Below are 16,589 nucleotides of genomic sequence, written 5' to 3' on the forward strand. Positions count from 1 at the left end.
CTTTCCACTGTGCTCAGAGGACACTTTCGGTACTGCAGTTTAGCTGAAGTCGAGCCAAAAAAGACAGTTCCCATAGATAGTCCCATAGAGAAGTCCAATTAGAAAATTCCTAAAAAGACACTTTGGTTATCACCTTTGTGCCAAAAATATTCATTGAGTTATTCAAGTAATTTTCTTCACGGCCCAATTTTTTTTCTTCATCACACAGCAGAAGATATTACAATTTTATATTAATCAATATATGTCTAGTCACTGGATGATGTGATAATATGATAATATACTACTCAAATTTTGCCTTTATCCATCATGAGGTTGCTACATCCTAGCCTCTGAATGAAAGCTTACAAAATAGGTGCACACAGGTTGTAAAAATATTTGAGGTGACAGACAGTGAGACATGGACAGACAGTGACACATTCAACACCACCTTAATTGCACACTCTTGCATGCATCTAGCTGATCTAGGGTGCAATCAGTAGTCCAACAGTTGCAAACGAGAGTTTCTATTGGACAAATTCAGGTATACTTATCTCAGTTTCGTCCCGTTTGCTTGATCAAATGTAAACACAGTTCACTTTCATAGCAGCCACGTTGTATTCCTCCTCGCATCTACGTGCTCTCCTTCTCTCACCTTTTCCCTTCATTTGTGGACTTCAATGCACAACACACCAGATGTATGTGACCAGGCAAAAAAAAAATTCTAAGCCAAACCATATCATAACCGCTACACACAGCATAGCTAATAGAATTAACGCGTTACTAAACCCGCTACAATCATGCAGTACAGCTTTTTCAAAACTGTTTAACTATTGTCTTTCTCTCTCTTTGAGTCAACTACTCACCACATTGTATGCACTGCAGTACTAGCTAGCTGTAGTTTATGCTTTCAGTACTAGATTCATTCTCTGGTCCTTTGATTGGGTGGACAACATGTCAGTTAATGCTGCAAGAGCTCTGATAGGTTGGAGGACATCCTCCAGAAGTTGTCATAATTACTGTGTAAGTCTATGGAAGGGGGTGAGAACCATGAGCCTCCTAGGTTTTGTATTGAAGTCAATGTATCCATAGGATGACAGAAGCTAGCTGTCCTCCGCCTACACCATGGTGCTACCCTACAGAGTGCTGTTGAGGGTACTGTAGACCATTACAAAACAGTGTGTTTTAATCTAACTATACTGACCCAATAAGCACATGTCCTAGAGATATCCCTTAATGGGACAGTGGTTAGGGTTCTTGTCATTAATGCAGATGGCCTAGGTTCCCTGCTAGGGGAGTCACCCTACTCTCACATTCTTAGCAATGTGTTTGAAAGCACTGTGAAAGCACTAACCGCGTTCTAGATACGTTTTGCTAGACATTAACGGAATGTTCTCGTAACTTTAACAGCAAAACATGCAAAAAAAGTTATCCGAATGTTTTTGCTAACATAGATAGAATGTTGCCCTAAAGGAGAACTGGACACTCAAATATTAGGGTAACATTGCGGGTAACATTAAAAAAAACTCTCTCCCTAGAATAGGTCTCCAGTTCATATATACGTAGCTCAATGATTACTGCTGACAGAAAGATACTTTTGATTTAGTCTTTGGATGATGATTTGTGTGCAATTGGCTGAGAGACTTAGCATATTTGGATAAAATAGTTTTTCTTAAAGTTTTCAATAACATTTTGTCCTCTGCAACAGTTGTGCACTATTGGGTTGGCTGTAACAAAAATGACATGATTCATTACACTTGATGATGGGAAAATCAATTGTTAAAACAGCACAAAAAGTTATTTTTTTCTTTTTTACAACGGCATTTTATAAGCTTGCCATGTAGCGCATAGAGGTTAGCCACGTGTTTTCATGTTTACAAGAGCAAATGCTTGCTCCCCTGTCCTTCTTCATTTAATTACTTACTCCATTTCTATGGAGACAATTTTCTCATAGCCAATCACTTGCCAGTTTCCATTTTTGTCAATGTTTATTGTACTTTCACAAGTGCAGTTTCAGCTAATTTGAAGAGCCCATCCAAACCTGGCAACATGTGTAGTCATGTGAGATGCAACACTAAAGTTGGACGCAGCAAGAGCCCTGCACTTGACTTTGAGAACCTCACACGGGCGATACATTTAAAAACTAAATGTTATTGAATAGCTGACATATACTTTTTATTGTTGTCAGCTCCCCTTGAAGCTGGCAAAATGTCTTGGTTTGTTCACATGTTTTGCTCCACTGAGCTCTAGTCTTTGTTCATCCACCCCGCTGAGCTTTTTAAACCTGCAACCACTTACGACACCGTGGCATTTGATATCCTACTCTGAAATCCCTGTGATTCATCTTATTTAACTACTATAATTTCCTTTCTTTTACCATTTTCTTTTTAGACCAACTAAAAACACATTGCTTTCTCCACCACCATGTACAGTATTTTTCCGCATGTCAGTGATTGTACTTTCATAAGGCTTCCGCAGGCACTAGTGAGTCACATGGCTAATCTACAGTACGTGCCACTCCAAAGTCACAGTTCATTTCTTAGACCCCATACAAGGTGAAAGTTCAGGCTTCCCAATAACAGACCGCAGAGCTCAGTGAAGCTTGTCAGTCTATCCTGTTTGTCTGTCATTGACTGTCCAGACAGTTGTCTCCTGCCTTGGCCTTCAAGCTCTGAGCTCCAGCTTGTACGACTACTCTTGATCTGCAGTAAGGTTGTGAGGCCATGGACTGTTCCCAGTTTGAGCCTCCTCTCATTTGAAGACCCCCCCCCCCCCGCGCTCTTCTGAGTTTTTTTATGCTGGTGTTCATCTATGGTGCTGCTGCCAATCTCTGTCAGTCTTCAGCCTGCTTTAGAATTTAATAAAGGCAGGGATGAAAAGAAGAAATGAAAAGAAAGAAGTGGAGAGAGTGGGCTGGATAAGAGAACATTGAGATGAGGCAGCTATCTCTCCTGTCTCTGTCTTCTCTGGCTGGATGGAGGGAGAGATGGGCTTCAGGCAATCACAGAAACCCCTCTCATCTCACTTCTTCCCTCTCCTCTCTCCTTCTTCACTTCTGCCCCCCCTCGCCTTTTACACCCCCATGTAATCAGTATAGCCATTGACATGTTTCCACTGCTTTTAGTGCAATACTTTCAAGCAAACCTGCTTGAAAAAGAGGTCAGGATATGTTGTTATTAACAATAACAATAATAATACGCAGGATGTAGCGCTTTCAATTACTCAAAGTCTCTTGAAGATGTTGCCATCTATAACCAGCATAGGGATAGTAAAGTACTGTGCAGTAATACGATGCAGTACATTGGGTAAGTTGTAGGGGGGATTGGGGGGAATTGGTGACACTCAGCGTCTCCTCCAATAAGGACCACTCAATTAAAAAATTAAAATACTAAGTAATACTCAACTTGATCCTCCTCCCCTCAGCAGTAGTGAAATGTTTTTTTTAACCCTCACAACCCTCCATCTCCTTGATATACATTGGGGGAAAAAAGTATTTGATCCCTGCTGATTTTGTACGTTTGCCCACTGACAAAGAAAGGATCAGTCTATAATTTTAATGGTAGGTTTATTTGAACAGTGAGAGACAGAATAACAACAAAAATATCCAGAAAAACGCATGTCAGAAATGTTATAAATTGATTTTGACATGTTTTGACATGTTATAAAGAGCTCTTTGACATCAACTCAACTCGCCGTGTTTGGAGGAGGAGGAATGCTGCCTATGACCCCAAGAACACCATCTCCACCGTCAAACATGGAGGTGGAAACATTATGCTTTGGGGGGGGGGTTTCTGCTAAGGGGACAGGACAACTTCACCGCATCAAAGGGACAATGGACGGGGCCATGTACCATCAAATCTTGGGTGAGAATCTCCTTCCCTCCAGCCAGGGCATTGAAAATGGGTCGTGGATGGGTATTCCAGCATGACAATGACCCAAAACACACGGCCAAGGCAACAAAGGAGTGGCTCAAGAAGAAGCACATTAAGGTCCTGGAGTGGCCTAGCCAGTCTCCAGACCTTAATCCCAAAGAAAATCTGTGGAGGGAGCTGAAGGTTCGAGTTGCCAAACGTCAGCCTCAAAACCTTAATGACTTGGAGAAGATCTGCAAAGAGGAGTGGGACAAAATCCCTCCTGAGATGTGTGCAAACCTGGTGGCCAACTACAAGAAACGTCTGACCTCTGTGATTGCCAACAAGGGTTTTGCCACCAAGTACTAAGTCATGTTTTGCAGAGGGGTCAAATACTTATTTCCCTCATTAAAATGCAAATCATTTTATAACATTTTTGACATGCGTTTTTCAGGATTTTTTTTTTGTTATTCTGTCTCTCACTGTTCAAATAAACCTACTATTAAAATTATAGACTGATCATTTCTTTGTAAGTGGGCAAACGTACAAAATCAGCAGGGGATCAAATACTTTCCCCCCCACTGTACAGATGTAACCATATTTAGTGCAGTAGATCAGGTGATCAGTGGAATGAGGAGATGTCATATTCATGCAGCATGACACTACACACTAATATATACCCAGCTACGCCTGGTCTGTGAAATCTCTTAGTATAGCTTGATTGGCCCAGCTATGGCCTGGGATGGCCTAGTTGGTTTGGATTGAAAGCAATCTCATATCATTTTCTCTCTCAGATCAGCACTGCTTACTGCTCTATGTTTTAGCAGAGAAAAAAGTTAAAGGGTAAAGAAAGAGGGAGGAGAGAGAGAGAGAGAGGGAGAGTGGTTGAGGGTGAGAGGGAAGATAAAAAGAGAAATACATTAGGAAGGAAAGAGGTAGAGTAAGAGGCATAAAAGAGAGAGACAAAATAGAAATAGATTGGAATGAAGGAAGCCTGGCACTGGGAGAGAGTGGGAGAGAGCGAGAGAAAGAACAGAGACAGCTAGAATGAAAGAGAGGAGGACGAGAGAAGCAGTAGTACGCATTACGCTTAGCTGGAGATTATTTTAGTCTGGTGAGGACTGTGAATCTGTGTTAATCTCCTTTCCCAGTTGTCGTGTTGTCATGCCCCAGTACGTTTAACTAGGCTTGATAATGAAAAGAACAGCATCCAACTCATTAATTAAATTTGCTCCACTTAACCTAACATCTGACCGTGTCTACTCCTTCACACTCCCTCTACTAGGTAGGCGACTAGCCTACTGCTCTGAGGATTTCATTGACTCTGGACAAGTCAGCACACACACTGTTTCACCTTACTTATTTATCTGAACAGAGGCGGCTGCGCTCGGCTGTCGTTGGTTATTGTCTAATTCAGTTTTGCCCACGGGTAATGGAGGTTATTCAGTGCTCTGGAGAGCTGCAGAACAGAGGGGTGTGGAGTAGGTAAGGAGGGGAGGGAATTTGCTCCAGCTACAAATGGGAGAAGGAGAGGAGAATCGGGGACAATGTTTAGCCGGTAATGGGTTTCAGCTGCTAGGTGCTGGGAAATTACGGTTTGTGCCCAAGTTAACTGGTGTAATGCAATTTCCAAATTTCTGGGCCTTGCGTAAATTTAATAAGGTGTATCTAGCTTTTTTGAATAAATTAAGAGAACATGTTGCTCCTAGAGGCTTGTTGGTTGTGGCATTTCATGTATCCAATATTGAATCAATTTATCATCCGCTTCTATGGAGTAAGTTGAGTTGAATCCTTTGAGGGAGTATTTTTTGTAGTTCAAATTAGGCTGAAGTGTCACAAATACAGCCGTCGTGCTGAAGGGAGGACCAATACGCAGGCGGAATGTGGATGCTCATCTTTTAATTAATTAGGATAACGCATACACAAAAAAACCAACAAAACAACAAAAACGACGAAGGACAGTTTCACAGGCTAAATGAATACTAGCAGTGCGAAATACAACTACCCACAAAACACAAAGACAAACACACCCTGGCGACTCCTGACTGGCGGGCAGCTCTGGCGACTCCTGACTGGCGGGCCGCTCTGGCAGCTCCTGACTGGCGAGCGGCTCTGGCAGCTCCTGACTGGCGAGGCTGGGCTGACGCACTAGATGCCTGATGCGTGGGGCTGGTACTGGATGTGCCAGCCTGGAGACACGCACCTCAAGGCTAGTGCGTGTAGCGAGAAACACTGGACCGTAGAGGCGCACTGGCGGTCTCGAGCGCAGGGTTGGCATCACCCCGTCAGGCTGGATGCCCACTCTCCCCTGGCACATGCGGGGCGCTGGTACTGCGCCTACCGGCCTGAAAATACCAGGCCTCACCACAGCACCTACCCCAAAGCACGGGACCTGTCCAGTCTGTTTCTGTCCAAAAAGGGTACGGGGAGCTGGCCTGGGTCTCCAACCTCGCCCCGCCAAACAGCCCTTGTGCCCCCCCCAAAAAAAATTATTGGGGCTGCCTCTCGGGCTCCCTTACCCGCCGTGTTCCCCAGTCCTCGCCAGAATTCCTCCGCTGCTTGGTCCTGGTATGGTGGGTAGTTCTGTCACAAATACAGCCGTCGTGCTGAAGGGAGGACCAATACGCAGGCGGAATGTGGATGCTCATCTTTTAATTAATTAGGATAACGCATTCACAAAAAACCCCAGAAAACAACAAGAACGACGAAGGACAGTTTCACAGGCTAAATGAATACTAGCAGTGCGAAATACAACTACCCACAAAACACAAAGACAAACACACCCTATTATATAGGACTCCCAATCAAAGGCAACTCAACACACCTGCCTTCAATTGGGAGTCCAACCCCAATTAACTATACATAGAAAAACAAACCTAGAACCTATACCAACAACTAACACCCCACTACACCACACACAAAACCCCAAAATACAAAACAAATATACCTCTGCCACGTCCTGACCAAAATATAATACAAATAATACCTAAATATTGGTCAGGACGTGATATGAAGAATCATCATTGCTAAGATCTCAGGGGTTGATCATTGCGGTAATTCCACAGGAGGGGATCTCTGGAGGCAGGGGTACATCCGTGTTCCATATGTATCTTTCGGACATTCCTTTTGCTTTTTTTTCTCTAGTGTGTGACGTAAGAAGCGTGGCGTCCTTGCACTGGCTGATACCAGTAGGAGCTCGGGTTCTCACTTTAATTGATCTTCCCTAAAGGTCAGCCGTGTCCCAGGGCTCATTCCCCCAGTATGTTAGCCCTATCAGATAGGCAAGGGTGTGTGAGTGTGTGGCTATGTGTGTGTCTCTGTGTGTGCACCCGCGCACGTGCGTGTGTGTGTGTGTGTGTATGGTGCCCCCGCAGTCCCAAAGCCACCATTCTTTTCTCCAGAGCAATGATCAGTTTATAGTCCTATAAAGGTCAGTTTTCTCTTCTTTCTTTTTTCATTTCAAGGCATCTCCACAATACTTCATCCACTCCACTGTGGCCAAGAGGGATTAGCTGTGGTTGTATGAGTGGTCTACTGGCTAGTCCCTCAGTGCCTGGGAATCCCTGTCGTTCAGTTACACAGACACTTAGGGATGGATGATGGTTTGATACAGTAAACTCCATAGATGGCACAGTTAAAGTCGAAAGTTTACATACACTTACACTGCAACATCTCAAGACATCAGTCAGGGAGTTAAAGCTTGGTCACAAATGGGTCTTCCAAATGGACAATGACCCCAAGCATACCAAACTAGTGGCAAAATGGCTTAAGGACAACAAAGTCAAGGTATTGGAGTGGCCATCACAAAGCCCTGACCTCAATCTTATAGAAAATGTGTGGGCAGAACTGAAAAAGCGTGTGTGAGCAAGGAGGCCTAGAAACCTGACTCAGTTACACCAGCTCTGTCAGGAGGAATGGGCCAAAATTCACCCAAATTATTGTGGGAAGCTTGTGGAAGGCTACCCGAAACGTTTGACCCAAGTTAAACAATTTAAAGGCAATGCTACCAAATACTAATTGAGTGCATGTAAACTTCTGACCCTCTGGGAATGTGATGAAAGAAATAAAGGCTGAAATAAATCATTCTCTCTACTATTATTCTGACATTTCACATTCTTAAAATAAAGTGGTGATCCTAACTGACCTAAGACAGGGAATTGTTACTAGGATTAAATGTCAGGAATTGTGAAAAACTAAGTTTAAATGTATTTGGCTAAGGTGTACAGTGAGGGAGAAAAGTATTTCATCCCCTGCTGATTTTGTACGTTTGCCCACTGACAAAGAAATGATCAGTCTATAATTCTACCATTAAGGTAGGTTTATTTGAACTGTGAGAGACAGAATAACAACAAAAAAATCCAGAAAAAACACATGTCAAAAATGTTATAAAATGATTTGCATTTTAATGAGGGAAATAAGTATTTGACCCCTCTGCAAAACATGACTTAGTACTTGGTGGCAAAACCCTTGTTGGCAATCACAGAGGTCAGACGTTTCTTGTAGTTGGCCACTAGGTTTGCACACATCTCAGGAGGGATTTTGTCCCACTCCTCTTTGCAGATCTTCTCCAAGTCATTAAGGTTTTGAGGCTGACGTTTGGCAACTCGAACCTTCAGCTCCCTCCACAGATTTTCTTTGGGATTAAGGTCTGGAGACTGGCTAGGCCACTCCAGGACCTTAATGTGCTTCTTCTTGAGTCACTCCTTTGTTGCCTTGGCTGTGTGTTTTGGGTCATTGTCATGCTGGAATACCCATCCACGACCCATTTTCAATGCCCTGGCTGAGGGAAGGAGGTTCTCACCCAAGATTTGATGGTACATGGCCCCGTCCATCGTCCCTTTGATGCGGTGAAGTTGTTCTGTCCCCTTAGCAGAAAAACACCCCCAAAGCATGTTTCCACCTCCATGTTTGACAGTGGGGATGGTGTTCTTGGGGTCATAGGCAGCATTCCTCCTCCTCCAAACACGGCGAGATGAGTTGATGCCAAAGAGCTCCATTTTGGTCTCATCTGACCACAACACTTTCTCCCAGTTGTCCTCTGAATCATTCAGATGTTCATTGGCAAACTTCAGACGGGCATGTATATGTGCTTTCTTGAGCAGGGGGACCTTGCGGGCGCTGCAGGATTTCAGTCCTTCATGGCGTAGTGTGTTACCAATTGTTTTTTTGGTGACTATGGTCCCAGCTGCCTTGAGATCATTGACAAGATCCTCCCATGTATTTCTGGGCTGATTCCTCACCGTTCTCATGATCATTGCAACTCCACGACGTGAGATCTTGCATGGAGTCCCAGGCCGAGGGAGATTGAAAGTTATTTTGTGTTTCTTCCATTTGCGAATAATCGCACCAACTGTTGTCACCTTCTCACCAAGCTGCTTGGCGATGGTCTTGTAGCCCATTCCAGCCTTGTGTAGGTCTACAATCTTGTCCCTGACATCTTTGGAGAGCTCTTTGGTCTTGGCCATGGTGGAGAGTTTGGAATCTGATTGATTGATTGCTTCTGTGGACAGGTGTCTTTTATACAGCTAACAAGCTCAGATTAGGAGCATTCCCTTTAAGAGTGTGCTCCTAATCTCAGCTCGTTACCTGTATAAAAGACACCTGGGAGCCAGAAATCTTTCTGATTGAGAGGGGCTCAAATACTTATTTCCCTCATTAAAATGCAATTAATTTTATAACATTTTTGACATGCGTTTTTCTGTATTTTTGTTGTTGTTATTCTCTCTCTCACTGTTCAAATAAACCTACCATTAAAATTATAGACTGATCATTTCTTTGTCAGTGGGCAAATGTACAAAATCAGCAGAGGATCAAATACTTTTTTCCCTCACTGTATGTAAACGTCCGACTTCAACTCTATGTTCTAGATGACAAATGCCATTTATATGTTGTTATGTGTGATGGAGTACGGATAGAGGGACCCTCCAGTAAATCCAGCCAATCGTCTCTGACCTCCCAGGCCCTCACAGTCACTAACACTCTAACCACAGATAGGTCCTGTCTTCACCAATCAAACTGTCCTGGTGCAGACAGCCGTCGTGCCTTCTCTTCCACTCACGCTGCCTTTATATCAAGCCGTCGTCCCTGCCCTGCCCTCACCACCAAGATCTTTATACAAGATTCAAATCATATCAAATGTTGTTGTGTACATGCACTGAATACAACAGATGTACACTTTACAGTGAAATGCTTAATTACGAGCCCACTCCCAACAGTGCAGAGTTAAAAAGTAAGACAAATATTTGCTAAATAAAAAAGGAAATAGTAACACAATAAAAACAATAACGAGGTGATATACAAGGAGTACCGGTACCGAGTCAATGTGCAGGGGTACGAGGTAATTGAGGTAATACAGTATGTACATGTAGGTACGGGTAAAAGTGACTAGGCAATCTGGATATATAATTAACAGAGTAGCAGCAGCGTATGTGTGTGTGTGTGTGTGTGTGTGTGAGCATATGTAGTATTTGTGTATGTTGGAGTATCAGTGTAGTATGTGTGAGTGTGTGGGTAGAGTCTAGTGAGTGTGCATAGAGTCAGTGCAAGGGAGTCAGTTCAAAACAATTAAGATAAAGAAATGATGTAAATTGTCTGGGTAGCCATTTGATAAATAGTTCAGTAATCTTATGGCTTGGGGATAGAAGCTGTTCAGGTGCCTTTTGGTCACAGACTTGGCGCTCCGGTACCGATTACAGTGTGGTAGCAAGAGAACAGTCTATGACTTGGGTGGTTGGAGTCTTTTTAGGGCGTTCCTCTGACACCGCCTGGTATAGAGGTCTTGGATGGCAGGGAGTTTGGTCCCAGTGATGTACTGGGCTGTACGCATTACCTTCTGTAGCACCTTGTGGTCAGTTGCCATACCAAGCGGTGATGTAGCCAATCAAGATGCTCTCAATGGTGCAGCTGTAGAACTTTTTGAGGATCTGGGCATGTGCCAAATCTTTTCAGCCTACTGAGGGAGAAGAGGTGTTATCGTGTCCTCTTCATGACTGTGTTGGTGTCTTTGGACCATGGTAGGTCCTTAGTGATGTAGCCAACAAGGAAACTTGAAGCTCTTGAGCCACTCTACTGCAGCCCCACCGATGTGTTTGGCCCTCCATTTCCCTCCTTTGTCGTGCCCACGTTGAGGGAGATTTTGTAGTCCTGGTACCACACTGCCAGGTCTCTGACCTCCTCCCTATAGGCTGCATCATCGTTGTCAGTGATCAGGCCAACCACTATTGTGTTATCGGCAAACTTAATGATGATGTTGTAGTTGTGCGTGGTCATGTGGTCGTGGGTGAACACGGAGTACAGGAGGGGACTGAGCACGCACCCCTGAGGGGCCCCCGTGTTGAGGGTCAGTGTGGCAGATGTGTTGTTGCCTACTCTCACCACCTGAGGGTGGCCCATCAGGAAGTCCAGGATCCAGTTGCAGAGGGAGGTGTTCAGTCCCAGGGTCCGTAGCTTAGTGATGAGCTTGTAGAGCATTTTGGTGTTGAACACTGAGCTGTAGTCAATGAACAGCATTCTCATGTCGGTGGTCCTTTTGTCCAGGTGGGGAAGGGAAGTGTGGAGTGCAATAGAGATTGCGTCATCTGTGGATCTGTTGGGGTGGTATATGAATTGGGTCCAGGGTTTCTGGGATGATGGTGTTGATGTAAGACATGACCAGCCTCTGGCTACAGATGTGAGTTTTACTGTTGGTAGTCATTTAGTCAAGTTGACCTTGGCGTTCTTAGGCACACGAAGTATGGTGGTATGCTTGAAACATGTAGGTATTACAGACTGGGTCAGAGAGAGGTTGAAAATGTCAGTGAAGACACTTGTCAGCATAATCCGTCTGGCCCTGTGGACTTTTGGATGTTTAGCTGTTTAAAAGTCTTACTCACATCGGCTAAGGAGAGCATGATCATACAGTCGTCCGGAAAAGCTGGTGCTCTCACACATGGTTCAGTGTTGCTTGCCTCGAGTCGAGCATAGAAGGCATTTAGCTTGTCTGGTAGGGTGGGCAGCTCTCAGCTGGGCTTCCCTTTGTAATCCGTGATAGTTTGCAAGCCCTGCCACATCCGACGAGAGTCAGAGCCAGTGTAGTAGGATTTGATCTTAGTCCTTTATTGTCGCTTTGCCTGTTTGATGGTTTTTCTGAGGGCGTAGCTGGATTTATTATAAGTGTCCAGATTAGTGTCCGCCTTTAGCTTAGTGCGGATGTTGCCTGTAATCCATGGGTTCTGGTTGGGATATGTATGTATGGTCGTATTAATGAAACAGGTGTCTGATGTGGTCAACTCCTCAATGCCATCAGATGAATCCCAGAACATATTCCAGTCTGTGCTAGGCAAACAGTCCTGCTTCATCGGACCACTTCCATATTGAGCGTGTCACTGGTACTTCCTGTTTGAGTTTTTGCTTGTAAGCAGGAATCAGGAGGATAAAGTTATGGTCCGATTTGCCAAATGGAGAGCTTTGTATGTGTCTCTGTGTATGGAGTAAATGTAATCTAGAGTTTTTATCCCTCTAGTTGCACAGGTGACATGCTGGTAGAAATTAGGTAAAACGGATTTCAGTTTTCCTGCATTAAAATCAACGGCCACTAGGAGGGCTGCCTCTGGATGAGCATTTTCTTGTTTGCTTATGGCCCTATACAGCTCGTTGAACTCCCAGCTAGGCCAATCACCACCTGCACTGTGCTCTCTGGCCCTCTTACCTCTCAACTGCCAAGTCTTTGCCTCAGCCAGCTCTCCTCTCCACTCATTACCATGGGAACCAAAAGTGTGCTTTGGAAATCTGGCATAAATATGTATTTTTATGTGTCAGTGTCTATTCATTTGGTAGAACTGTATTATTTGATGACAGACCTTGTATAAATGTTATGATGGTAATATAATGTTTCAGTATAATGAAACATGGTGTAATTGTCATCTGAAAAGACTGGTCTGACAGATTTAAGGGATATTTTATCCGTCTTTTCTCCCATTCATATTGTCCCTTTTTTTGTAGATTAGTGTGAACTCTATATACCCCAGCTCAGTATTTTCCACCAATTAAAAGCCATTATGTGAGAGCTGGGGTAATCTGACCCCGGGGCTGGTACTGGTTAATGCAGCTGTATGTTTGTGCATCAGTTTGTGTCTGTGCATGTGCGTGTGCTGTGTGTATTGAATTTGTAGTGTAGGCTATATCCATGTATGTAGAAGATATACATAGCTTTCCCAAATGATTTATACACAGCAGTGCATCACTCTCACCAGTCCTAACCCTGCCCCTTTCATAATGCTCATGTTTAAAGGACAATACTGCCACTTTTCAACTTGATATTCCTTATCTCCAGCACCAAACCAGTGTCTACATATGTGAAAACAGCACGTTTCTATGATCTGTGGTTAAAAAGATAAGAAGAAAGGTCCTATAAAAATGCTTCTCTGTAATATCTAAGAGTTTCTAACCAGGGGGAGGGTATTTTCTTGCTCCCCACATCAGCATGAATCTCATGTTTGCACTGTTTTTAAAATGTTGTAAAGTTTGATGATGTCATCCGGTATCCATTTTTCACTTAATATTTTTTTTTAAATGCGCCGTTTTCACATATGTAGACACTGGTATTGTGCTGGAGATAATGAAATTGAAAAGTGGTGGAATTTCATTAGGCTTAGAGCGGCCGCGTTGACGTGCTGTTTGGCCACTGACGGCACTGGTGTGTCTGTTGTGAACAACCATCAGAGAGAGAGAGATCAGCCTCTCTCCCAGTCTCTGCTGACACCCTCATCACATCTGTAAATACTCATCTAACTAATGCACAGGTTGCTGTGGAAGTCTGCTTCATGTGCTGATGCATGAGAAAGTGGGCCTACTCTTTATTGTGTCTCCTCTCACCCACTCCCCAGAAATCATATTAGCCAAACCAATCTCATTTGAAACATGACATTTCTTAATTTACCCCTGATACTTGTTTTCTGCAGGTCGTGCTGCTGGAGTTTGCATGTCGAATGGATGGATGAGAGAGAGAGGAGGTGGAGGGGGGGTGCAGAGGAAGGAAAAGAAGGAGAGCTGGTGAGGGAGACAGATAAAGCGGTGGGGGCAGAGGAAGGAAAAGAGGGTGAGGGAGAGAGATAAAGCGGGAGAGAAAGGGACAGAGGAGAAAAAATAAAAACAGCAGTAGAAGTGCAATGCTTGTCCATTTCAAGACATGGACAGCATATGTTACTGAGCATGAACTGCTCTGGAGGTCTGACTTACTGTATCAGAGAGAGAGATCTTACGTTTGATGTTCAATCTCTGAACACTATGGAGGTGTATACTACTGTAGATGTGGGCTGTAGATTTGTATGTAAACTAATTATTGTTAAACCACCTGTATTCAGGATGGCGTCATTACAGTATGAAGCTCCACACAGGATGCTTCTTAAATAGCACCCTATTCCATATTTAGTGCAATACTTTTGACCAGAAGTAGTGGTCTATGTAGGGCAGGGAGTATTCAACTCTTACGTTACGAAGTCCGGAGTCCGCTGGTTTTCAGTTCTACCTGATAATGAATTGCACCCACCCAGGTCTAAATCAGTTCCTGACTAGAGCGAAACAATGAAAAAGCTCAGTGGAGCTAGCTTCGAGGTCCAGAGTTGAGTTTTAGGGATGTATGGAATAGGGTGCCATTTTGGATGTAGAGAGCTGGGAGCCATCAGTCACCTCCTCAGCCACATAGGCAGCAGCGTTGGCTCTAGCTGGCCTTTATCTGGGCTCGTCAGGAGCTCCACGCTGAACACAGGCCAGTTATTACTGCTAGCTGCAGCTCCCTGATAAGATCAAAGGAGAAGCCGGGCTGAGTCGGGAGATGTGTGCCACCGCTCTTCCTTTGGTCCGAGCACAGTTTGTCACATCGTCATCTGCCCGTAATGTCACAACTTTCTCAGCGCGTTAGAAGTCCTTCACCATTTTCAGTAGTGCAACGAGGACAATCTTCAAAAAATATATATATTTTTGGGGAGAAAAATTCTACCATTCTACCATGTTTCTTCCCAGTCAACAGTGATATTTCACTGTTCTTTTTTTTGTTGCCTGACTTTCTTACTACTGTATCTATCCTTCCTATTTTTAAATGTTTTCTTTAAGGCTTGAAGGCTTGAAGCAGTGCAATTTTTCATGATGGAAAAGGTAGGGACAGCCACTTAGGCACATCAGTGCAATATCCTATGACAAGGCAGAGAATGGAGTTTAGCATGTGTTAGAATGGAGAACAGGAGCAGGTTAGAGAGTGACTGGCTTCTCTCCAGCTAGCTGTATCCATGGGTAATGGCATAGATCAAATGAGAGTGTACAGCTCTTGTCTGAATACTCTTTTAAACCACAGGTGTGGATGAAATAAAATAGAAGACTGCATCACCTGTTTCCAGCTGTAGAGTGAGTCAGCATGGACACAGGTTATTAACTTCCCGTTGTAGGTTTTATAACCTGTCTTGGATGTAAGTAGTGTTCCTGGCTTGTTGTGAACCTCTAATTATAGTTCCACAATGTGTTCTTCGAAGGTTAATTCAAAGTCATTCCAACATCCTTATTGTTTTAAACAGCTGACATGCCATCTGTTGTCTTTATGCCATAATTTGTATGCTGCAAATCACATGAATTTCATCCTAGACAAGAAAACAGCAGGCTGTGAGGCTTGGTTTTTTTCAGAGCCAACTCTCCCATGGTGAACTGCGAACTTTCTGTATGGAAGACTGCGGAAACTTCTGTTCAATATACATAGTATGGAATCTGGATCTGGATCAGAATGGACCTGGATCAATCTACTGTATGTACAATACAGTGCATACACATAGCCAAGTATGCTAGACCAGTGACATCATATTAAAGCCATGGCACCCTTTTTCCTATATAGTGCACTACTTTTGACCAGGACCATTTAGGATGCAGACATAGTAATCAGTCCCATTTAATGTTGTTGTCTGACATCTTACCTCTCTCTCCTCTAGAGTGAAGTCGAAGGATGGCGTGGCGTTCCTGGGGGCGAGGGCCAGTAACCCAGTCCTGTGGACAGTGAGTCAGGACGTGAGGAGCGAGGGACACAGAGTCATCACCCTTCACTGTCACCGCAAGGAGAACACCCTCGGTCAGAGGTCAGTGGCACCTGGTTCTTGTTGATTACGATTCAACACACTGGGTAGCAGGTTTGATGAATTATGGGTAGGGCCAGGAGTTTTCCTGGTCAGGCCATGTGGTCGGGGAAAATGGGCCCTAATGATGTATTATGGGCTAAAGCAACTGTCATGGTGTGCTGCTTACTCAGCAGACTCAGTTCAACAATGTTCATGAATAACAATAATGTTGTTAGAGCCCCAAACAACCCCCTCCCAAAGAGACAACTCATTAATAATAACAATTTCACTACTGAGCAACTGAACTTCTGAGCTAAACTTTAGTGCACTTGGCTCCCATTGGACTCCGTTTCAATTTATACAGTGGGGAAGGTTGTCTAACTAATTTGTTTTTCTTTTTGGGGAGGGTTGTGGGATTTTTTTATTGGGCACATGGCTTTTCCCCATTTTACAGGTTTTACTATATAATGTCTTCCATATAGCCAAATATCCTAATCTGCTTGCATGCACCTCCTCTATTAAGGTGCTTTGGTACTTCCTTTATGCACTACACTTTTCTGCGCGCATACTCAGTATCCTGTTTATAAACATAAAGTTTACTACAGTTATTGTTATTTGTGTTGGTAATCATTATGTTTGAGGGGGGAGGTTGTGCAATTTATTTTACAGTGCAAGGGGAGGGTCATGTGGA

General features: G+C 43.8%; 1 protein-coding gene across 1 annotated transcript in view; it reads left to right on the plus strand.

Annotated features, from left to right (window-relative positions):
• LOC115160280 (transmembrane protein 132C-like) overlaps positions 1-16,589 on the plus strand; it is a 119,868-nt gene that overhangs the window by 14,882 nt on the left and 88,397 nt on the right. The window contains exon 3 of the mRNA XM_029710642.1: positions 15,776-15,919. Within this exon, the coding sequence (XP_029566502.1) occupies positions 15,776-15,919 (144 nt within the window). The remainder of the gene's footprint in view (positions 1-15,775; positions 15,920-16,589) is intronic.

This window comes from Salmo trutta, chromosome 23 (assembly GCF_901001165.1).
Source record: "Salmo trutta chromosome 23, fSalTru1.1, whole genome shotgun sequence".
Taxonomy (NCBI): Eukaryota; Metazoa; Chordata; class Actinopteri; order Salmoniformes; family Salmonidae; genus Salmo; species Salmo trutta.